General features: G+C 38.8%; 5 protein-coding genes across 6 annotated transcripts; 3 read left to right on the top strand and 2 right to left on the bottom strand.

The window, feature by feature from the left end:
* The first annotated feature begins 2707 nt into the window (after nucleotides 1-2707).
* LOC111497196 (homeobox-leucine zipper protein HAT22-like) lies at nucleotides 2708-4131 on the top strand. The gene is made up of 4 exons (XM_023147906.1): nucleotides 2708-3283; nucleotides 3363-3442; nucleotides 3527-3839; nucleotides 3898-4131. Exons 1-3 carry the CDS (start codon nucleotides 2888-2890, stop codon nucleotides 3819-3821), a joined length of 771 nt encoding a protein of 256 aa, XP_023003674.1. The 5' UTR covers nucleotides 2708-2887; the 3' UTR covers nucleotides 3822-3839; nucleotides 3898-4131.
* A 2126-nt stretch (nucleotides 4132-6257) lies between these two features.
* Nucleotides 6258-7506, top strand: LOC111496927 (EPIDERMAL PATTERNING FACTOR-like protein 2). 2 transcript variants are annotated; one of them, XM_023147499.1, is made up of 4 exons: nucleotides 6258-6566; nucleotides 6754-6884; nucleotides 6971-6996; nucleotides 7104-7506. In XM_023147499.1, exons 2-4 carry the CDS (start codon nucleotides 6767-6769, stop codon nucleotides 7326-7328), a joined length of 369 nt encoding a protein of 122 aa, XP_023003267.1. In that variant the 5' UTR covers nucleotides 6258-6566; nucleotides 6754-6766; the 3' UTR covers nucleotides 7329-7506. The 2 variants fall into 2 exon arrangements, with proteins under 2 accessions (XP_023003267.1, XP_023003266.1); XM_023147498.1 differs by lacking the exon at nucleotides 6258-6566 and having other exon boundaries at nucleotides 6573-6884.
* Nucleotides 7507-12136: 4630 nt separating this feature from the next.
* LOC111496923 (cysteine desulfurase, mitochondrial) lies at nucleotides 12137-14097 on the bottom strand. Its single transcript, XM_023147493.1, has one exon. The coding sequence runs from the start codon at nucleotides 13892-13894 to the stop codon at nucleotides 12521-12523; it is 1374 nt and encodes a 457-aa protein (XP_023003261.1). The 5' UTR covers nucleotides 13895-14097; the 3' UTR covers nucleotides 12137-12520.
* Nucleotides 14098-14534: 437 nt separating this feature from the next.
* Nucleotides 14535-18113, top strand: LOC111496921 (myb-like protein X). Its single transcript, XM_023147492.1, has 2 exons — nucleotides 14535-14785; nucleotides 15241-18113. The coding sequence occupies exon 2, from the start codon at nucleotides 15276-15278 to the stop codon at nucleotides 17736-17738; it is 2463 nt and encodes an 820-aa protein (XP_023003260.1). The 5' UTR covers nucleotides 14535-14785; nucleotides 15241-15275; the 3' UTR covers nucleotides 17739-18113.
* A 2173-nt stretch (nucleotides 18114-20286) lies between these two features.
* LOC111497418 lies at nucleotides 20287-21393 on the bottom strand. The gene has a single exon (XM_023148202.1). The coding sequence runs from the start codon at nucleotides 21391-21393 to the stop codon at nucleotides 20287-20289; it is 1107 nt and encodes a 368-aa protein (XP_023003970.1).
* Between the last annotated feature and the right edge of the window lie 385 nt (nucleotides 21394-21778).

The following is a 21778-nucleotide window of genomic DNA, read 5'->3' as shown; positions in this document are numbered from 1 at the left end:
AAAGCGAACGCGCGTGCGACACTTTAAGCAACCAAAAACCTTCCAACTGTTTTCTGCCGGCAAGCAACAGTCTTCAACTACCCCTAATTTCTTTTCTTTTTTACTTTTTTCTCCTATCATTTTTACATTTCTGTGCCCTCATCCCACCACGTGTCAGCACGTGAGCTTCGTGCGGCCAACACTAAAATTCCATTTATTTTTATTAAAATAATTGACAACATTCTCGTGAGACCAAAAAATTTAATTGAGATTAATGTGTTAAAATAATTTACTTAATTCAATTATAATAAAATAATAATAATTAAATTAATAACATGTATTATATTAAAAAAAATACACATAAATAAAATGAGACATAACCCTACTAAAGTGCGGGTCCATTTTTCTTTAAATGTTAATATTTTAAAATTTCAATCTCCATTATTTAATTCATGTCGATTGGATACAAGACATAGGATATGACTAGTCTTCTCGTCTTTACTTTTCGAACTAAGTTTTTTATTTAGGTAGAATTATGTCAATATACACCGCCCTATAATTTAAGGACCATTGGTTGATTATTGACAGGTGATAGCCCTCTCTACTAATTCTATATTTCAACGGCATTAAATCAAACAACATTTAAAAAGGTATTTGTCCATAAAGTGTAAAAATGATAATAATTTAAAAAGAGGATTGAAAAGAATTGGTCCAAATAATATGTTAGTTGGAGAGAGGGGTGGGGGCTGATTTGTTTGATGTGACTAATAAACCCGTTTTCCAACCCCCACCCTGAAAATAATCAAACAATAATGATATCATATTAGGGTGACTAGACATATGTTTCCTCAATTAATGCTATGTGATCCTCTTTCCACGCATTCATATCTACTCCTCGATGGCGACATCTTTTTTATTTTCCATGGAGGTGGAGGCCTTCCATTATCCACCGCCGATGGATTGTATTTCTCACATTTTTATTTTATTTTTTTTATTTTTATAGCATTAAATATTTATTATTCCCAAAAAATAGTACTAAGATTACCTTAACCAAACTAATAATTTAGAGACAGAAATGTGGTCGAAGACAAGAGGCAAATACGGTCGGATGGGGAAGAAGAAAAAACCAAAGCATGGGAGACCTTATCCACATTCTTTTATTTTATTTATTTAAATGAATTTATTTTACCTCCATTATTATTATTATTATTATTATTATTATTATTTCCAAATTCTACGCTCCACAATGAAACGCCAGCGAATCAAATGCCCATCCCAACAAAATCATTGGTGGGCCATACCTGTCTTATACCATCCCCACCCTTTATTTTTATTATTTTTTTCCACTCCAACCACACGTCTCTTATTATTATTATTATTATTATTATTATTATTATTATTTTGGACATTTAAAACAAATATAATTAGTTTAGATTCGGATATTTCAATTAAATAAAATTTTTAAAAAGGAAATAGAGAAATAAGGGAAGTGTAATTTGGGAAATATGAAATGTAAGGGGAAGGTATAATGCGTGAATGTTTAGACATTATTTTCAATTAAAGAAAGCAAAATGAAAAAATCGCGTTACCTTTTCAAGTGTTTGGTTTTTGTTGGTTCCTCATACTATTTAGATGACCTAACTTGTCATCTCAATATTGCCGACACATGGTCTATACTTTCTTTTTTATTTAAATAAAAAATATATATATATATATATATATTAAAATAAATAAAGTACTTAAAGTAGCTACAAAGTCCACTCGAACAACCATATAGTATTGTAGTGAGGTAAAAGTGTAGATTATTGTTGATGAATCATATTCGAAAAAACTTTTCTCTCCCTAAATTCTTTCCTTTATTTTTAAAGTATGATAATTATTATTCCAATAATGTCACCCTATTCTTAGTGCTCATCTCTTTCTGGCTAATCCCTTTGCACCGAAGAAAAAGGTAATAAATTGGTGAATTTAATTTATTTAATTTTGAAAAAATGATATTATAAAAAGAGGAAGAGATTGTTAAGCAAACATAGGCATGTCGACATGAATGGAATTGTGGAGATATTGGGCAACACATGGTGACATGATGATGGATGGTCATCTTCCAACCAGTGTCAAAGGGGACATGGGGAAGATTAGACAGCCCATGTGATGATATATATATATTTACTTTCCCACACCCTCTCCAAAGGGAGCCGTCTTGATTCTGCTGCTCACTGGTTTTAAAAAGCTTGCCGCTAAAAGGGAACATTCCGGACCAAATCATACCAAATACCAATTATATATATCAACCCATTTCAAGTGAATACATCAAGATCACAGAGACATAATTTTGGTTTAATTTGGTGAACAATTTAATTAAGCAACAAGTATGGGGTGACAAACTTGTTGTAGAGAAACATAATATTTATTAGAAGGGAGTGCTTTAGTAGATGCGTTTTAATACTGTGAGACTGACGGTCATAGGCCAAAACGGATAATATCTATTAACGGTAAGTTTGAATTGTTATATATGATATCAAAGCTAGATATTAGACGATGTGCGAGTGAGAACCCTGATATAAAGAGGGGTGGATTTTGAGTTTCCATATCCAGAATAGACAACATAGACCGTGTTTTAAAAATGTCATTTTTTTTTAAGTTTAATACGGAGGGGATATCAGATAGTGGGGTACTAATGGTCAACCTATGTAAATAGCATTGATAAAAAATTTAAATTTCACCCAATGCCAAAGATTCGACCGTCTCCTCATTCTTTCCTTTGATTATTAATCGCCCACCACCAACCCATTCCCTCCATTCCCATTTCTCTCTTCTTAAACGCCATCCCTCTTCTCAAAATCCCCACGCCATCGCTTCAAAAACGCCTCCAAAACGTTCAACCTCAAATCTTCATTCATATACCCAGATGGGTTTTGACGATCTTCCTAATACGGGTCTTCTATTGGGATTGGGGTTAACGCTTCAATCCAAGCCGGCGTGCCTTTCTCAAAAACCCAACAAGCCTGTCGATTTGTTCAGTTTCCCCGCCGTCGAATCCGAGCCGTCCTTAACTTTGGGGCTTTCTACTACGGCTGACTTGTGTCGTCAACCATCGCCTCACAGCACGGTTTCTTCCCTCTCTGGCGGAAAGGTCAAGCGTGAAAGAGACGTTTCCGGCGAGGATATTGAAGAAGAGAAAGCTTCTTCTCGGGTTAGTGATGAAGAGGAAGATGGGTCTAATGCTAGGAAGAAACTTAGGCTAACTAAAGAACAATCCGCCCTCTTGGAGGAGAGCTTCAAACTTCACTGCACTCTCAACCCTGTAAGTTTCTGATTATGGATTTAATTTGTTAATTAATTTTGATCTGAGCTAATTTGGGATTGATTTCATTTAATTCCAGAAGCAAAAACAAGCCTTAGCCAGAGAGTTAAATCTTCGGCCTCGACAAGTTGAAGTTTGGTTCCAGAACAGAAGAGCCAGGTAATTAAACAAAATTACTCTGTTCCCCCCAAAATTAAAGATGGGATTTGGAAGAAATTAAATCAGGGGGTGTTGAATTTGCAGGACAAAGCTAAAGCAAACAGAGGTAGATTGCGAGTTTCTAAAGAGATGCTGCGAAACGCTAACAGACGAAAACAGAAGACTGCAAAAAGAGCTGCAAGAACTGAAAGCCCTGAAACTAACCAAGCCTCTGTTCATGCAAATGCCAGCGGCAACACTCACCATGTGCCCCTCCTGCGAGCGGATCGGTGGCGCCACCGCCACTGTTAACGGCAACGGGAATCCCAAGGGGGCATTTTCAATGGCTCCAAAGCCCCAGTTTTACAAACCCTTCACCAATCCCTCTGCTGCTTGCTAATCGAATTTGCCTAGCTAGAAAAAGAAAAAGAAAAAAAAAAAAAAAAAAAAAAAAAAAAAAAAAAAAAAAAAAAAAAAAAAAAAAAAAAAAAAAAGAATTAGGTAATTAATCAAAGAGGAAGATCCCCAGAAACCCAGGATTTTTTGGTTGGGGCCTCGTTTAGTTCTAGTTGGTTCTATTAATTAAAAAAAAAAAAACATAGTAACTACAAATCCAATTATTATGTCTCCTTATTTGATTTCATATGTTTGTACATAAACTAAATTAATGTTATTATTGAAGAAAATATTTGTAATATGAAGACTTCTCTAAGCTCCCTTTCTTCAATTTCATAATAATTATATTTCATTGATTCATATAAAGTGTAATGAATTATGATGAAAGAGTCCATGAAAACCTTAATCATGTATTATAATTAATGCGTTGGAGAAGTCAAGCCATAGCTTTGGCACTGTAGTTAGTCAAAGGAGGGTGGCTAATTGGTAGATATGAAGATTTGATACGATGATTATGAGAGAGATACAGAGAGAGGCGTGTAAAGTAAGTAATGAATAGCATAAAGAAAAAAGAAAGATATTTATTTTATTTGAAGTCACGTGAGATGCTGGTGGAGCTTTTTGGCGACCAAGAGTTCAATGCCCTGTTCTTTCACTTCGCTTTTGGCCAACTTTCCTGGAAGATAAGAGCCTGTTAGTTTCCTGGAAGCTTCAGAATTAGATATCCATCTTTTTTTTGCATTTTCTTTATGAATTCGGTGAAAGTTTTTAAATGCCTCTATTATAGAGAATGTATAGTCTTACACCGATCAATATCTTAGAACTGTTTGGTGTTTGGACCTCGCCGAAGGTGTGCTAGTGAGAGACCCAAAAAAATGGTGAATTGTGAGATCTCACATTGATTGGAGGGAGAAACCAGTGCCAGCGAAAGACACTGGAACTCACAAAGGGTGAATTGCGAGATCCAACATCGGTTGAATAGGGGAACGAAACATTATATATGAGTGTGGAAACCTCTCTCTAGCGCATACGTGTTTTAAAACTATAAGAATAAGATCATACTTAAGAAAGTAAGAAACTAAAACAGGCCATGTTTACCAGCTCAGGCTTTGTAGCTTCAGATTTGAGTTTGCTGTTTAGTTTTGGTTTGTGAAAAACTATTTGGTTGGCTGTCTTTAAGAGGTGTGCACGTGGGTGGACTTCTTTTAGATGTCCCGTCCCCTTGGACTACAGGGGATACGATATTGTTGTTTAGGAAGTGACGGTCAATTGGGGGTTTTTAGTTTATGGTTTTTAGTGAAGAATTTGAAGGCGTCACGATGGAAAGTGGCACGAAATTGTGTTGTTGTGAGCATACAGGTTGAATTCAAAGGCATGCTATTCTATGGCTGATGCTGGCGATGATCTTTTCAATTCTTCACCTTCTCATTACAGGGGAATGGTCTCTGCTTTCCTTTTCTCACAAACCAACTCCTCGCTCCTTTCCCATTAATCGTGTCCATGTAGTTTAAAAAAAAACAATTTATTTGGGGCAAGCTGACACAGGACACTTGCCATCCCATTGGAATGTACAACCAATGATCTAGATACTTCATAATTAAGCAACAAAGTGGGGGATCCTGTAAGCCAAAACAAACCGCTGACTGGAAGCCTGGTGAGACCTACCGGTTGTATCTCTCACATTCTCACATCACACAAAATTTCACCCAATTGCATCCAGATAAATATAAAATATAAGATGACAATGATTTCATATCTCAAAGAACCAAAAGTATTATGAAAATGAACTTAATCCCATAAATGACTACATGCAGAGTAGTCCTTGACGTTGTATCTCCCTCAACACTTCGTCGCGGCTACTACTGTATCCCTTAGTCGTTCGCTACTGCTGCCACCGTCTCCCTTGTCCATTCGCCACGACCGTTTCTCAACCGCCGCCAGTAGGTCCTCCAAGATTCTTGTGTGACTTTGAAGGTTTTGAAGTACTTATCGTTTTGGGATTGATTGTCGTTGTCGTGTCGTCTCCCTCATTCCATTTCTGTTAAATGAAGCATATTTAAAATGCATTTTGTTGTTATATCTTATGGTTTTTGTCGACGTGGGATGATTGTTCTCTAAGTAATGATCGTCCTTTTGATTAAAATTTCTGACTCTGTTCGTTACACGAGACAGTTACCAGAGTTCTGGTCGGGAACAAGTAGGATGGCTGTTCCACCATGGAGTTGGTTGATGCGGGAATCAGACCATAAATCCTGAAATCTTGGAGAAAGCTTTACATTTGCATTGATGGGTCCAGAAAGATTCAATCTTTTAATATATTCCAAGCTTCCAAGGAAATATATTTTTATCATTAAAGATTGAAGTTCTTAAAGGCCTAAACAATCCAAGCCCAGGATGAAATAATGATGCTTTTGAAGGGCACGTCAGCAAGTGACAAATGACAGGCCAATTCACCGTAGCCAAAGCTTCTGTAGTCACTCTCTTGCTTGGGAAGAAGAAAGGATATGGATATGGCGTGATAAGGTGGGAGTGTTCAGAACAAAATCAGAACGAACTCACAAGAAAACCCAAATTCCAAAAGTTCAATTAAAAACCAGAAATGAAAGAGAAAGAGAAAATAAAAGGGAAACGAAAACGAAATCCCACTCGTACACAGCTGCCATTGCGCTGCTCTCATCTGCTAATTTGTTCTGTTTAACTCTGTTTTTTAGGCTCTTCTTTCGAGTTCTGAGGAGCTCTGCAATTTTCGGTACTCTCTGCAATCTTTTTCCCTTTTCTTTTTCTTTTTGTCTTCCATGTTCCATCAACTCAAATATCATTCTCAGACTAAGATAGATTCAGAGGGAATTCATTTTATATGATATGCACGTACGAGCAGTAGAGAGTGAAAAATCAGAAGCTAAGCTCACTTTTCTTTCCCCATCTCTCTCTGTTAGAACGAAAAGAAAAATGGGGTGTGAGTGCAACAACAATGGCGTCATTGGCCGCTGTAGAATCTTGTGTGCGACTGTTTCTTTTCTCTTTCTTCTGATTTTGGCATCGACTCAGATGAGATTCATGGCTGAAGGTAAATGGGTATCGCTTGAAACTTCAAAAAAGAGTCCAAAACCAAAATTCTTGAACTGAATTTTTGTGAATCGTTTTCCTTTGCAGGCAGATCTATTTCAAAGAGTGGCAAGGTCAGTCCACAAGGCCAGCCCTTTCCTCTCTTTTTGATTCATTTACTGTTTCTGAAAGCTTGATTGTTAAGAAGAAATTTGGTTTTTGTTTTGGTGAATTGGGATAGACAGTGAGTGAAGATAAAGTGGTATTACGAGGACAAATTGGGTCAAGGCCTCCAAAATGTGAGAGAAGATGCAGCTGGTGTGCACACTGTGAGGCCATTCAAGTTCCTGCAAACCCACAAAAGTCTTCAACAATGAAGAACATAGCTTATGCTAGAGATGAAGCCTCAAATTACAAGCCCATGAGCTGGAAATGCAAATGTGGGAGCTTAATCTTCAACCCTTAAGTAGATGATCATCATCAACTCTGTAAATTAGTGATTATATGATTGTTTCTTTCACTTAACACTCTCTAGATATCTCTCTCTTTTGTTCTGACACTCTTGAGGGTTGAAAGCAGGCATTTGATGAAGAGAATTATGAACTGGGTTTCTTTTCTAACATGCAACTACTTCGGATTCCTTCCATATCAGTCCCATCTTGAAACACTTAAATGGGATAACTCATGAACAGTTTGCTCAAGTATAGAAAAGTCGGTAAATTGAATGGGAGAGAGAGAGTGAATTTGATTCATTTGAAGGGTGGTGATTGGAATGGTGATTGGAATGGGTGGAGTGAAGAGATCAGAAAAAGAGAGTGAAAGAAATGGCTTGTGATCATGGCAGACCAGACCCCACTGAGCTGTACCTCTGCCTTCAAAACGTCGAGGTGTGCTTGGTGGGTATCCATTATCCCTCACCTTGTTCCTTTTAGGCTGCCTCGAAGAGTCCATCTGTCTTGAACTTGAGTAATGGATTCACAGTCTTCTCTTTCATGGGTTAGGTTTCTATCATTGGACTGCAAGTATACTAAACCCATCAATCTTTCCATTTTCTTTCTTTTTATGCAGACGAGACAATACAAGTGGTACTCGACTAAACCCAAATCTCTTAGATGCTTATAGGAAACATGTATGTTCTCTAATAATGTTCCCTTCGTAAAACCTTTGTCCTGTGCCTGTGTATGTAGCCTTTCTTGATGATGAAAAACAGCAACATTTATGTGTATGTACTCATTAATGTGGAAGATGTAGAGACAAATTATCAGATTTGTATGCTGTGGTACGAGAAGAGGTGGAAGATAAAAGTTCCACCTCTAAATAGTATGTGATCAAGTAAACTAATGGAATGATATGACATGGTATTTAATAGATACTACCTAGACGTAGATGATGTGCACTTTAAGTGGTCAATGATCAAATTGAAAGCAAATTCAAATCTACTAAATTTATATAGGCAAGCAACTTAAAAACAACTTAATATCACACCAAAAGTAATCTAAATTTAGAGAAACATCGTCTCATGAAAAAAGTTGTACAATAAAGGAAATCTAATCATAACCAATATAATATCTACATCTTGTTTACTTAGAATTCTGTGTAAATTCCTGATCTTTTAGGTCACTAGACGTATAATGAAGATTGACATGAGTGCAGTTCATTCTCTAAGAAGTTAAACACAAATAAATGAACTAATAACTCTCACATAAAAAGAGAATGTCGGTGCCAAAATCGAGAAAAAAAATTGGAAAACTGAAAAGCTGGGACACAGGCTCAGCAACAGTGAAGGGGAGAAGAAAGGATTCTGATTCCCCATGGCTTATTTCTCAAGCTTTTTTGTGCTTTTGCATCGGTACCAAAAGCGTTGAAAACAACTCAACCACCATTCTTCTAAACCCGCTTACCCATAATAATGTCTTTCTTCTTCTCCCCCACGGTCACAACTGATATCGCCATGATTCTCATCTCATAAATGAGAGAATCACTTTCCCAATCAGATACCGTATATTGCCATCTTCCATGGCTGTTTCCACACATTTCAGAGAAAAGAAAGCCCTCTTACAGATTGCCAAAATACTTGGCCACCGCACTGCACTGCACTGCACATGGCTGCTTCTTCTGCTGGACCCCTCTCCCTTTTGAGCGGTTGCTTTCTTAGCTGAAGACAAAACACATTTAATGGATGTTGCTCCACAATACCTGCATGTTTTAAAAAGAATGCAGTCTCAATTATGGCTCAGGGAAAGGAAGTCATCATTCAACCAAACCAAACCAAACACACACCCGCCATTTGATATCCACTGGCTTGTTAGGTGTTGATTCTGTCTGGTTCAAGAAGATATTCACAACTTGCTTCCAGTTCTTAAGAAAGACCCCCTCCCCCTCTCAAAACCCTAAACCTATGAATTCTATTAGGAATCACGAACCTTCGTAATGGTATGATGTTGTCCACTTTCAGCATAAGCTTTCATGGCTTTACTTTTGATTTTCCCAAAATGTCTCAAACCAATAAAGATGTATTCCATGCTTATAAATTCATGACTCCCTTGCAACAATCCTCGACAAATTCATCCTATGCTCAATCCTCTCCCTCCCCATCCATTACTACTACCCAACAGGATGGATTTGCAACATTCCTTCCAGCTTCCCATTAAGCATCGGCCAAATTATGGCCATTATTTCTCATTAAACCTAAAAGCATTCTTCCTCTGACAGTCTCCACGTGCAACCATGATCCACTACAAAGCCTTCTCCAACTCACCTCATCCAAAGTTCTCTTTTGCTACAGTCGATATGAACATACAGACAAAGACAAGTAATCTTACTTATTTACGTGATATGTTTCCGACCTTGACATGTGAACTCCTTGATACTTGGTCTTCTGCAGGAGGTGGTCGCCCAAGATGGTCAAAGAGAAAGATGTACACTGCTCATGGAGAAAGAGGGTTTGTTGATATCTTCACTTTTGAACATTAAAAAGAACGCAGAAACCAAGACAACCGCCAATATTAACAAACTCTTAGCGGAACACTAAAACATTCGATCTATTGTCCTGATTTGTGTAAAATGCTAGCTACCATACAGTGAAAGTCCATCAAAATAGAGAAGACGAAACTGTCTCCTGGGCTCCTACGCGGCCTCAACTGACCAAGTATAGCTTGGAATTCTTAGACAAGGCCATTCAATCACTTCTGCTATTTATCTGCTGCAGATCTGAACTTTCGACCTATCGTACCCATGTTCATATTCAACAACAGGATCTCCATTTTTTGCTGCCTCTTGGGGGGGCTAGTTGAGCCAAATTGCTGAGTGAAATTGGGAAAGAAAAAGAGTGGCTAGCCCCTTGCACATAGAAAGCGTTCATTGTTTTAAATTCCACAAAAGGCAAAGAACCTTTCCTAGGTAAGAAAGTCAGACAGGCTAACAGGAAAAGGTTGCACAGTTGCATGAACAAATAGCAAACCCAGAAGGAAGAAGTCCTGTAAAGTTCCACTTCATTTTCGACAGCAGAAGTCGACTTAGGATGTTAGTTCTAGAGGATTCAAGCCAACCAAGAATCCTGCATCAAATAATAGGCAACAACAATAATAAAACATAATCTACTGATTAAGAGCTTTCCTTAGGAACTCTTTGTTGATTGTACACAAAAAGTACGACTTCATTTTGAACAACAGAAGATGTGGATTAAGGATGTTCACTTTTTGTAGTTCATCTTAGAACCTGTGGTCAATAGAGGCACACATAAATTTCAAGCCAGCCAAGAATACTATAACCAGTAACATTAATTCAGTCTACTAGATTAGCATTCCTCTCATACACCTAAGAGAGGACCATGAGAGTGAAGGTCAGCATTGCAACTCCAAGAAGTTGAACTTGAATGAAAGAAAAACCTTGTGGAAGCAAAACCTTGCATAAAGAAAAAGGAGCGTCCTGATCTAGCAGGGGAAGAATAAATTAATATGTAGACAGTCTTCTTGTTCCATAGTGTCTCCGTAGATGGCTACTCAACTGCACTGGCCATTTTATTTGCATAAAGTTGCTGTTCATCGTTGGAAAACTTCAAATTCCAGACATATCCGGTCAAGAACGTGTATAAGTTTTTCACTTTGACATGGTCTCGATTTTTTTTTTTTTTCTATGAATCCTCTTGAGCAACTTCAAAAGATGCTACAGTTTCACATTCATGGAGCTACAAGCTCAATGCACATGTTGATGTTCAGAAAGAACTCACATAAACATACCCAGCCAAGAGCCTCTAAATTTTTGCCATGCATGCTCCAGGAGGAACCTCAATATCAAATAGAGATTGGAGCATAAGTGTCCATATTACTTAAGGCGGGTACCATCACATCCATTCGTGATAATCTGAACAGCAGACACTAAAATCTTGATATCTAGACCAACTGATGGTAATTCCTTTGTCCAAGTGATTTCACAACTATTCTTGTCTTCTGGGGTAAGGAATTTCTGTAATCTTAGTGAGCTGGGACGAGAGGATGTCTAATCTGACCCTTGGTATTATCATCTTTAATAAAAAATTGTATGCCTTAACTAAAAAACTTGAAAATAAAATGTAGACTGTCCTTTGCTGCTATACACAGTGGAGGAGGAAAAACCATAAATTCCCCCTCTTCAACTAAAAAGAATGGGGAAGAAAATCAAATGAAAACAAACAAAAAGGTAGACTGTCCTTTGCTGAATTAGGTGGACCAATAATAAAGAGACAAAAATCAAGAACTTAATAAAATCATTAACCTTCGTAAAAAAGTAACAAGAGGGTCGGTCATAGTTATGGTGGAAACTGCAATGAAGAAGCACAAAACTTGGCCTACCAACAATTCTAGAGAACGTATACATGGTATCAAACCTATCAGCAGAGAGATCAAACGCATAATGATTCGAGGAGATGGCAACGGACACAGTAAATTAGAAGGATCAGACAGCAGTGATGACATGAGCTCAATTTTATGCCAGCTACTAATTTCAGGCAGATCAACCTACAAAGCACCAGCTTTGATATCTTGCTCATGTAAACTTCAGTCGACTAAAGTGCCTGATGGCTAGATAAAAAAGCATTGCACAAATGAAATAATACTAATTTTGATCAAAATGTGCAAACATGGAAGTAGCATGGGGTCTACATCAAATATATTTTCCTAACCACAAATAGCCCACTGCAGCATTTTTTGCTGGAAAATCTAGAATCATACGGCCTGCCTTTTCTCCCTAATATTTAAAACATATGACAGGAGAAGCTAATGAAAGCCATTTCCACAGTTGCATAAGCAAAGGCAGAAAAACCAAAACCATTGAAGTATGCATTAGATTACGAGTTTGTTCTAATCACAATCCTGCTGTGGGGGTGAGGGTAGGGGCTAGGGAAAGTATCTGCATATTAAGCAATAGTGGAAATGCTGACATGGTTGCGTATTATTATTAAAAAAAAAACTTCCGTGAGCATATAGGGGCTTCTTGAGAGCATCGGATCACTAGAAGGGCGAGGATGAGGAAAACGTGGAGAAAATTTGGAAGGGTATCCATACGGTACAACGTAATATAGCGCAGATGCCTCTCCATTACTGCCAAACAACCCATTGTATCCCATACAACTCCAAACAGACATGCGGCATATGGATATCTTATACTAGAGAATAAAAGCAATCAGTGTTGAGCCCACTGGATTTCCTTGATATTTATCCCCTCCTTTACCATTTCATAAAGGGGACTCATTTCCCTTAACTTTTCCACCTGATGCACAGTCAACTCAACTGCTCGATCAATCTCAGCCTCCGTGGTGAACCTCCCAATGCCAAACCTGATCGAAGTGTGAGCCATGTCCTCATCCACTCCCAACGCCCTCAACACATATGAAGGCTCCAAGCTGGCGCTCGTGCATGCACTCCCGCTCGAAACAGCCACATCCTTCAAACCCATAAGCAAGCTTTCTCCTTCCACATACGCAAATGACAAGTTCAGATTACCAGGATAACGTTTCTCCATGCTACCATTTACCACAACTCCTTCAAGTTTCGCATTTATGCCATTCAAGAGCCGTTCCTGCAGTGCAGTGATTCGCTTATCATCATATTCCATTTCCTTCATAGCAAGCTCACAGGCTGCCCCCATTCCCACGACCAATGGGGTTGGGACGGTCCCACTCCTAATGCCCCTCTCTTGTCCTCCTCCGTTCATTTGGGGCTCAACTCGAATCCTCGGCCTCCTCCGCAAATACAAAGCCCCAATGCCCTTTGGCCCATAAATCTTATGTCCACTCAAAGACATCAGGCTTACATTCCATTTCTCCACATCAATTGGAATCTTCCCAAGCGCCTGAGCCGCATCAGTATGGAAAGGAACATTGAATTCCTTGCAAATTTTCCCAATTTCCTCTACTGGCTGAATGACACCAATTTCATTATTAACCGCCATGATCGAAACAAGGCCAGTATCAGGTCTAATCGCGGAACGAAGCTTCTCCAAATCAACAATCCCATCGGTCCCAACCGGTAAATAGGTAATATCAAAACCCTCCTGCTGCAAATGTCTGCACGAATCAAGAACGCACTTGTGCTCGGTCTGAGTGGTAATCACGTGCTTCTTCTTTTCTTTATAGAAATGCATCACCCCTTTGACGGATATGTTATTGGACTCGGTAGCTCCAGAGGTAAAAACAATCTCCTTAGGCGAGGCACCAATAAGAGCAGCAACTTGGGAGCGAGCCGTCTCAACGGCATGGTCCGATTCCCAGCCGTAAAGATGCGTCCGAGAGTGTGGATTTCCGTAACGAGAGAGATAGTAAGGAAGCATAGCGTCGAGTACCCTAGGATCAACAGGGGATGTGGCTTGCATATCAAGATAAAGCGGTCGTCCAGAGATTTTAACACCTTTCATAGAAATCCCAGATTCATCCTCATGGAGTTCCGACGGAGAAGTGGCTACAGCAGCGGCAGTGGAGAGATGACGTAAGCGCAAGACGGCGGGAGAAAATCCCGTGAGGGTGCGGCGTAAACCGGATGCAAGAATCTTAGAAGCCATCGAAGGGTGGGAAGGTAGCGTTGAATACAGGCTCTTTGTGAGTGCGAGATGGTTAAATACAGTGGCGAATTCGCAAAGGAAAAAGAAAAATAATCGTCATTCCGAGCTCTTCACTTCGAGATTTAGGGCACAACAAAATGGAGATCGCCACCGACTTACAAAGAATATGTTCCAAAAGTTAGACACGTGGCAGTATTATAATCCGGTGATTTTCTGATAGGTTGGCTTAGCCAAGCCAAGCCAAGCCAAGCCAGGTTTGACTTTTATTTTTCTGAACTAAGCCAATATTTGACTTGTTAATCAACGGTAAAATGACAATCATTTGGATCGTANCTCAGCCATAACTTACTTAATTGTCAAAAAAAAAAAAAAAAAAACAATAAAATATCAATTTAATATAATTGAGACATCAATTTGATCATTTTTATATTATTTTTTAATTGATATGAACGATTTTAAATACAGTAGAATATTAATGTCGTTAATTTATTAAAATAAAAATAATGGCAAGGGCTTTTTTTAAAAAAGGAAAATAAGAACAAAAATTTTAAATAATTAACAAAGTTCAAAATAAAATTTAAATATTTTCACACGTGTAAAAGAAAAAAATAATTTTTGTTTGAAATAGAAAAGAAAAGAAATTAGTGTGGAGGAAAGTTTTGAATATGAGGGCATGAACTATGTGATCGGAGATGATTAAGCGGGGGCATATAAATACGCAAACACCACCGACGGAGAAATTCATCAGATCCGAAATTCTCACCTTTTTCTCTCTACGGAAAGTCCCGTTGGACTTGCGAAGAATTGCATATCATTTCTCTCCTTTTTCCTTCAGCATTAACCCCCACCGTTTCCCCGCGCTCAGCTTTCTGATCCGGCTACATTTTCCAGGTTCTTATTCTTTTTCTGTCTGCCTCCTTCCTTCTTCAGTGTTTCAATTCCCGTTCAATTTATAATATGTGGAATTATACGATCTTGCTTTCCTTCTTGGAAGGAGCATTAATAGATCTGTCTTGTTTCCTAATCCAATGTACCGTTATTTCTTCTCTTTTCTCGATTTTGGTCTCAAAAGAGTAGGTTGCTGAAGATTTAGGAATGGAGATTTTGGACTCATTATAGAAATTTAGAATGTGAATGATCCAAGCTCCAAACTACTAGGATAATGCGTAAAGAATACATCTGTGATATTTTCTGGAAATTTGGAATGTGGATTTATGTGATCGCTACACTAGGCTTTGAATCTGGTACCAATTCATTTGCAGCACTGGTTCGCGTTATGGTTATTCATTTTCATGGTGGATATTTTTTTGGTTAAATGATGTTCGTTCAATTTTCATGGTTGGCAGGGGTTTGGAGAAAGCATTAAGGCTTGGAATTCATAATGTTCAGGTCCCCTCGAAGGAATCAGAGATCCAGAGGCTTCAAGGTGAAGCATGCCTTACAGATATGTCTTTTGCTTGGGGTTTGCGTCTGGCTTGTTTACCAAATTCAGCATTCTCGCGGTAAAAAAGCTAGTTTCGATGAGAGAACAAAACTTGATGTTGTGAAACTAGGGAGGAAGGACCTCCATCCTCGAGTCAATGAGAACCACAGAGAGGATGAGGAAGAAACCAGGAATGAATTGGAAAAGGGTACGTTTGAAAGTGATAATGAAGAAAAGGGCAGTGGGAATGATGAGTTTCACGATCAGCAAGAAGTTCAAGAGGAATCTGACAATAAAAATTTTATGGTGGATGTGGAGAAGGAGAGAGAGGAGACCAGTGAGATTAACGAGGAGACAAAAATCGAAGTGAACAAAGAAATGGAAAACGAAAACAAAGGAAATGAAGAGATTAAAGAGTTAGGAAATGATGATAATGGGGAGATCGGAAAGAGTCAAGGTGAAGAGCATGGAGAGGAGGGTAGAGGGGGAGGAAACGAAGAGAATGGAAATGAAGAATACCAAAAAAAGGAAAATCAGGAAGAGAATGGAAGCGAAGAAAGCAAAGAACGTGGAAATGAAGAAGTAACTGGACACGAAGAAAGCAAAGAACAGGAAAATCAAGAAGTGAAGGGAAAGGATGAAAACAATGAACAGGAAAATCAAGAAATGAATGGAAAGGAAGAGAGCGAAGAACAGGAATATCAAGAAGTAAATGGAAAGGAAGAAAGCAAAGGACAGGAAAATCAAGAAATAAATGGAAAGGAAGAAAGCAAAGAACAGGAAATCCAAGAAGTGAATGGAAAGGAAGAAAGCAAAGAACAGGAAATCCAAGAAGTGAATGGAAAGGAAGAAAGCAAAGAACAGGAAAATCAAGAAGTGAATGGAAAGGAAGAAAGCAAAGAACAGGAAAATCAAGACGTGAATGGAAAGGAAGAAAGCAAAGAACAGGAAAATCAAGAAGTGAATGAAAACGAAGAAGGCAAAGTGAAGGAAACTCAAGAAGTAAGTGGAACTGAAGAAGGCAAAGTGAAGGAGAATCAAGAAGAGAATGGAAATGAAGAACGTAAAGTGGAGGAGAATCAAGAAGAAAATGAAGGTAAAGTTAAGGTAAATGAGATGCCGACTGAAGAAAGCAAAGATAATGAAAATGAGAGAAAAGAGAGTGGAACTGAAGAGAAGAATGAAGAACAAGAAGTAAAGGTAAATCAAGAAGAGAGGGGAAGTGAAGAGACTGAGAAAAAAGAAGGCAATAATGAGGAGACCAAGGAGAAGCAGGTAGAGAATGTTAATCTAGAAACCAAAGAGGACAGCCGAGACACAAAGGAAGGTTCCAGGGATACCCTGGGAGACAACAGTAGCGACAACAAGGAAAACAATGAAAATGAGACAGACGCACAAGGACAGAAGGAAGGAAGTATTGAAGGTGTAGTTTCAGCTGAAGAACAGGTTCAAGATGGGAGTGATAGGAGTAATGATGATGCAAGAGAAGCACAATACAAAGAAGATAATGCTTCCAGTGCCATACATGAAGCTCAAAACATAACCACTGGAAATGAGCAGGATGGTTTTGCAAAATTAAACGAGGTAGAGTCAGTTGAAAATAAAGAAAACCACGAGTTTCAGCACGAGGATGTGAGGCGGAGTAGCGAAGCTGTTGATTCCAATACAAATGAGTCAATCCAAAATGGAAGTAATGCTGAGAGAAATGGAAACAATCAATCTGAGGTACCAGAAGAAGTGACCAATAATAACAATGAAGAGCAGCCAGTATCCACGGATAATGGCCGGCACCAGGATGATTCAATCACTTCTAATGAGAAAACTTCTGGTACAAGTACAACAAATGAAACTGCAGACAGCATCACTGTTGATCAAGATATCTCCACTTCAAAGCATGATGCTGCACTTGAAGAAAAAAATCAATTCAATTCATTGCTCAGCGTCACTGATAACACAGATACTTCAAATGAAGGATCCAAAGTGTCAAATACTTCTGAGCCAGATGAATCAGAACGACAAGTGAGCCACAATGAAAATGAAAATGAAAATGCTGGTCATAGTAACTCAAATGACAATTCTTCAGGTCAACAGAATGATCATGGTAATTCTTCAGATGTGTCAAACCTCCAAGACAATAATGCATCCTCGAGCACTGTAGAAGGTGCTGGCGCAGGACAGAATGACAATGAGAATGTTGATCAAAGCAATGGAAACTATAACAATCACCCAAAAGAACAATTTGACTCCCACGATGAGGGTGTCACATTTTCTAATACAAACAACAGTGAGGACCTGGCTAACACCGGTGATTCTTCAGGCTCATCTTTGCCTCAAGAAGAGAAGGACGCTCGCACAGATTTGGGTACCTTACCCGAAAGCAGAACTGAAGGGAATAACAATGATGAAACAGCCGCAAAGTGACATCTCCAGCTAGCTGTGGTAACGATATCCTCTTCACATGGAATTACGTCATTTTGTTTGTTTTCAGTTTTGTAAGGATCTTTATGCTTCTGTTTCGGAAATATATATATATATATATATATATAAACACACCCATATATTTTTTGGCTTTGCTGCTGAAAAAGTTTGGAAAGCTAGGATGACTTTTGAGCATTTGATGCTTCAGATTAGGACACGGTGGTCTTTTGTGAGTCAATTTTAGTAGCACTTTTTGTAATCTTCTCTCTCTTCCTTAATGTTCGTGTAATCTCATGATGCTGCTTGGTGGAACACCTCTCGGTATCATTTTTCTCCTATCATATGCATGTCTATATTTAATAGAAGGATCTTTCTCAATTCCTTTTGTCTCCATCAACTGAAAAGATTCCATTACTGAAGTTTGAAGGATTAGCTAGCTAGCTGTAAACCCACAACTAAAACTCAATATCTAAAATGGAATTGAAGAAAACAACAGTTTAACCAAGAGAAGGTAAACTTGTGATTCGCTTTCTCAATCATAAGCTTCGAAGTCTCTGTCAGGCATTTAGATTATTAATATCAAATCATATTATATTGAGATTGGAAGTTCAACAACATGCACAATCTTACTCTCTTTGGACAAACAATCGTAGATCAATAGCAAATAAGAGAAATGGAGAGGAGAAGGACATTAAAATTTTGAACAAGCTCTATTCTGACAAACTTTCAAACCAAAACCCGTAAGAATCTTGTACCTAATCTTCCCAACAATCATGTACGACTTTAAAGATAAAAATTTATCCCTTCCTCTTTTCCTCCCAAACCAATTCGAAGGTTCCTTACGAGTTTTGTGTTGTAACAGTTTAAGCCCACCACTAGCAGATATTATCTTCTTTGGACTTTGCCTCAAAGTTTTAAATCGCGTCCACTACGGAGAGGTCTTCACACCCTATAAGGAATGCTTCGTTCCTCTCTCCAACCGATGTGGGATCTCACCATCCACCCCCTTAGGGACTCAACATCTTCGCTGACACACTGTCTTAGTGTCTGACTCTAATACCATTTGTAACAGCTTAAGTCCACCCCTCAAGATTTTAAAATGGGAGAGGTTTCCACATCTTTATAAAAAATGTTTTGTTCTTCTCTCTAATTGATGTGGATCGACCTAAAAAAAAAAAAAAAAAAAAAAAACACATTAATGAGCTAATATTTCAATATGTTGAGTTCTACATAGTTTGGCATAATAGAACTAGATGCCTTGTCATGAAGGACTTACCAATGCATGTTGACTTGCCCACATCACTTTTGATAATTCAGTTAGGAATTTATTGCTGATGAGGCTGTAAAGCTAAGAACTCATTTAATTACCATTTAATTTTTTTAGAAAAAAGCAAGTTTTGAAAATTAATGGTTGTTTTGTTTTTATCTACTTCTCAACCAAAGACTAAGTCTCTTTCGAAATTCAAATTCAAATTCAAATTCAAATTCAAATATTTCAAATATTTTAAATTTGGTTTAGGGTTTAAAAGGTTTAAAAGGTTTAAAAGGTTTAAAAGATTTGAAATTTTGGAAGGGGAAAATTAGAGATAAAATTTATAAGATTAGCATTCAAAATTTAGTTGAGAGCCAAATGGAATTAGAAAGCGTAGGGACAAAGTAGTAATAAAGTCAAATTAGGCAATACAAATAATTAAAACCACCCTCCAAATTATACAGAACAAAAGTCACGTACTGACGTACTGTTATTAATACCCCGTTTTGGACCGACGCCTTGCCTTTTTTCTTCAACCTTGTCCAACTTTTCGTCAACGTGGCTGGTCCCCGACGACTCCTCTGTCACCGCCGCCAAAGCTCTACTTGACACCGCCGTTAATGGGTCCCCTCTCCGTTTTGTCAACGCCGGCTGCCTGCTTCAGAACGCCACCGCCCCCATCAATACATGGAGAAGAAATAGTTATTTGGGTAACGTAAAAGACATATTACTTCATAAGCTCCTTTTCCCAGCCTGCCCACATGACATCTCATCTTTCGCATTCAACAAAAAGAATGAATCATTTTATTAATATTTAATAAATAAAAGTTATACCTAATGAACCAAAGCTAATAATATCGGCTAATGGTGGACTTTGGCTGTCACAAATGGTATTAGAGCCAGACATCGGGCGATGTGCCAGTGAAGACGTTGATCTCTAGGAACTGGATTATGAGATCCTACATCGGTTGGAGAGGAGAAGAGAACAAAATATTTATTATAAAGACATAAAGACCTCCCTAATAGACACATTTTAAAACGGTGAGTTGACTGCGATTAATGTACTAAAATAGATAATATCTACTAACAATGTCATTTCTCTATTACAACAATCACCTCACTTTCAAGTGGAAAGTTGTACTTATATTAAATGCACAGAGTTGTAGGAGAGTGCTATAAGTGTGTATCAAAAGAAAAATCCGTATGAACACTGTATAATTTACGAGATGAATAATAAAAAAAAGGGGTTATTCATGGGGAGGTGTGGCTATGCTAGTACCAGAAAATGGCCAAAACTAGTTACAGGATTAAGTTTTTATGTGGTGCAAAGAAAATTGGGGCGTGCTTGGCAGTGCTCTTGGGCTTGTTCTTGCGTTCAACCTGTGGGATTATGATTCTTATTGGCTGATCATGAACATTGATTTCAAACGTTGATTTTTCTTCAGGAATAACAATGGCGGAATCGTCTTCAAGATCCAGAGAGTACAACACATCGTCTCTGCTCCAACCCCCACTCAATAAAATCTCGCACACTGATGATACTCTGAGTTTCTCGAATGTTGTCCTGTTTTGTTCTGAGCTCCGATCATGGCTGTTCATCATCATCATATCTTTAACTTCTTCTTCCCTCCATCCGCCTTCCCGCAACCTCCAAAACACGTCTTCCAAGCATCCATCCAACCCCATTTCGAATTCTCCTTCATTCCACCACCCTTCCGTTATTTCACGCGCCGCCGCTTTCTTTCCTGAAGCGACTTCAGTCCAGAACTCCACCGCCCGAGTCTCCTTCGCGGCCCAAGCCGGCGATTCGATCACCGATCGGTGAAGTTCAGAAACACTGAGATGAGAATACTTATGGGTTTGAAAGAATCCAGGCAAATCAGAGCTCAAAACACGAATCTCCCCACCGTCGACGTGAAATACAGGGTTTCCGGCCATGTTGGGGGCGGAAGGGATGTAACAGTTTCTATATATGGGGACAAGAACAGGGACTCTGTCCAGGAATTGGTTGGCCATAGCAACGGCAGTGTCGGGATCATTAGGCCGGGTCCCCCAAGATTGGCACCAGAATTTTCTTTGGGAAATTTCCTTGAGAAGACAGAATTTGGGGAGATTGATGAGAATGTGAAGCTGTTGAATGGAGGAGGATCGCCAATTGGGAAACCCAGAGCCAACAGGGAGCCCCTCTTGGAGAATTGACCGGAGGTCCGGCGGGAAATTGAATTGGAAAGTGGACTCGACGGAGTTGAATTCAAAGTCCGACAGGCCCGGGAGGACGGGAATTTGGAGGGATTTGAGATGGTCGATAACGGTTTTGGCATAGGCGGCGAAGGAGAAACAGGCGAGTTTAGGGCGGGGAGGCTTGAGGGCGGCAGTGGCGGTGGTGGTGGCAGTGATGGCGGCCATTAGAGAGGGTTGGGTTAATGTAGAGATTGGAGGAGAGACATGGAGTTTGCCTAACAGATTAGAGCGAGAAAAGCTATGACTTTGTGAGAGATGACGAGAGAGTCAGAGGCTAACTTGTCTAAGCCAAGAACATATGAGGGGTTTTCCTGACCTGTCATGATCTCAGGTGTTCTTCTTTTTACCATTTTTATTTGGCTCTTTCTATATTTTGCAGCTCTCCCCTGACTTGCATTTGTCTTTGGACACGTTGACCACATCTCTGATGGGTAAAACACTTGGTACATTTTATTAAGACAATAGATTTTACTGCTTCCGATTTCTTGAGATGAAAAATTAGGTAGGATGGAAACTACTCGTTTCTATTGCTTCCGATTTCTTAAGATTA

The sequence above is a fragment of the Cucurbita maxima genome, unplaced genomic scaffold, assembly GCF_002738345.1.
Source record: "Cucurbita maxima cultivar Rimu unplaced genomic scaffold, Cmax_1.0 Cma_Scf00023, whole genome shotgun sequence".
Taxonomy (NCBI): domain Eukaryota; kingdom Viridiplantae; phylum Streptophyta; class Magnoliopsida; order Cucurbitales; family Cucurbitaceae; genus Cucurbita; species Cucurbita maxima.
The sequence above is the reverse complement of the archived record's forward strand: the minus strand, read 5'-3'. Positions and strand labels throughout refer to the sequence as shown.

Excerpts from the sequence above, each read along its gene's own strand:
- LOC111497196 (XM_023147906.1), top strand. The coding sequence starts at position 2,888 with ATGGGTTTTGACGATCTTCCTAATACGGGTCTTCTATTGGGATTGGGG. Across the intron at positions 3,284-3,362 it reads TTCACTGCACTCTCAACCCT|AAGCAAAAACAAGCCTTAGC; the intron begins GTAAGTTTCTGA and ends ATTTAATTCCAG. Across the intron at positions 3,443-3,526 it reads TTCCAGAACAGAAGAGCCAG|GACAAAGCTAAAGCAAACAG; the intron begins GTAATTAAACAA and ends TTGAATTTGCAG.
- LOC111496927 (XM_023147498.1), top strand. The coding sequence starts at position 6,680 with ATGCACGTACGAGCAGTAGAGAGTGAAAAATCAGAAGCTAAGCTCACT. Across the intron at positions 6,885-6,970 it reads GATGAGATTCATGGCTGAAG|GCAGATCTATTTCAAAGAGT; the intron begins GTAAATGGGTAT and ends TTTCCTTTGCAG. Across the intron at positions 6,997-7,103 it reads CTATTTCAAAGAGTGGCAAG|ACAGTGAGTGAAGATAAAGT; the intron begins GTCAGTCCACAA and ends GAATTGGGATAG.
- LOC111497418 (XM_023148202.1), bottom strand. The coding sequence starts at position 21,393 with ATGGCCGCCATCACTGCCACCACCACCGCCACTGCCGCCCTCAAGCCT.
- LOC111496921 (XM_023147492.1), top strand. The coding sequence starts at position 15,276 with ATGTTCAGGTCCCCTCGAAGGAATCAGAGATCCAGAGGCTTCAAGGTG.
- LOC111496923 (XM_023147493.1), bottom strand. The coding sequence starts at position 13,894 with ATGGCTTCTAAGATTCTTGCATCCGGTTTACGCCGCACCCTCACGGGA.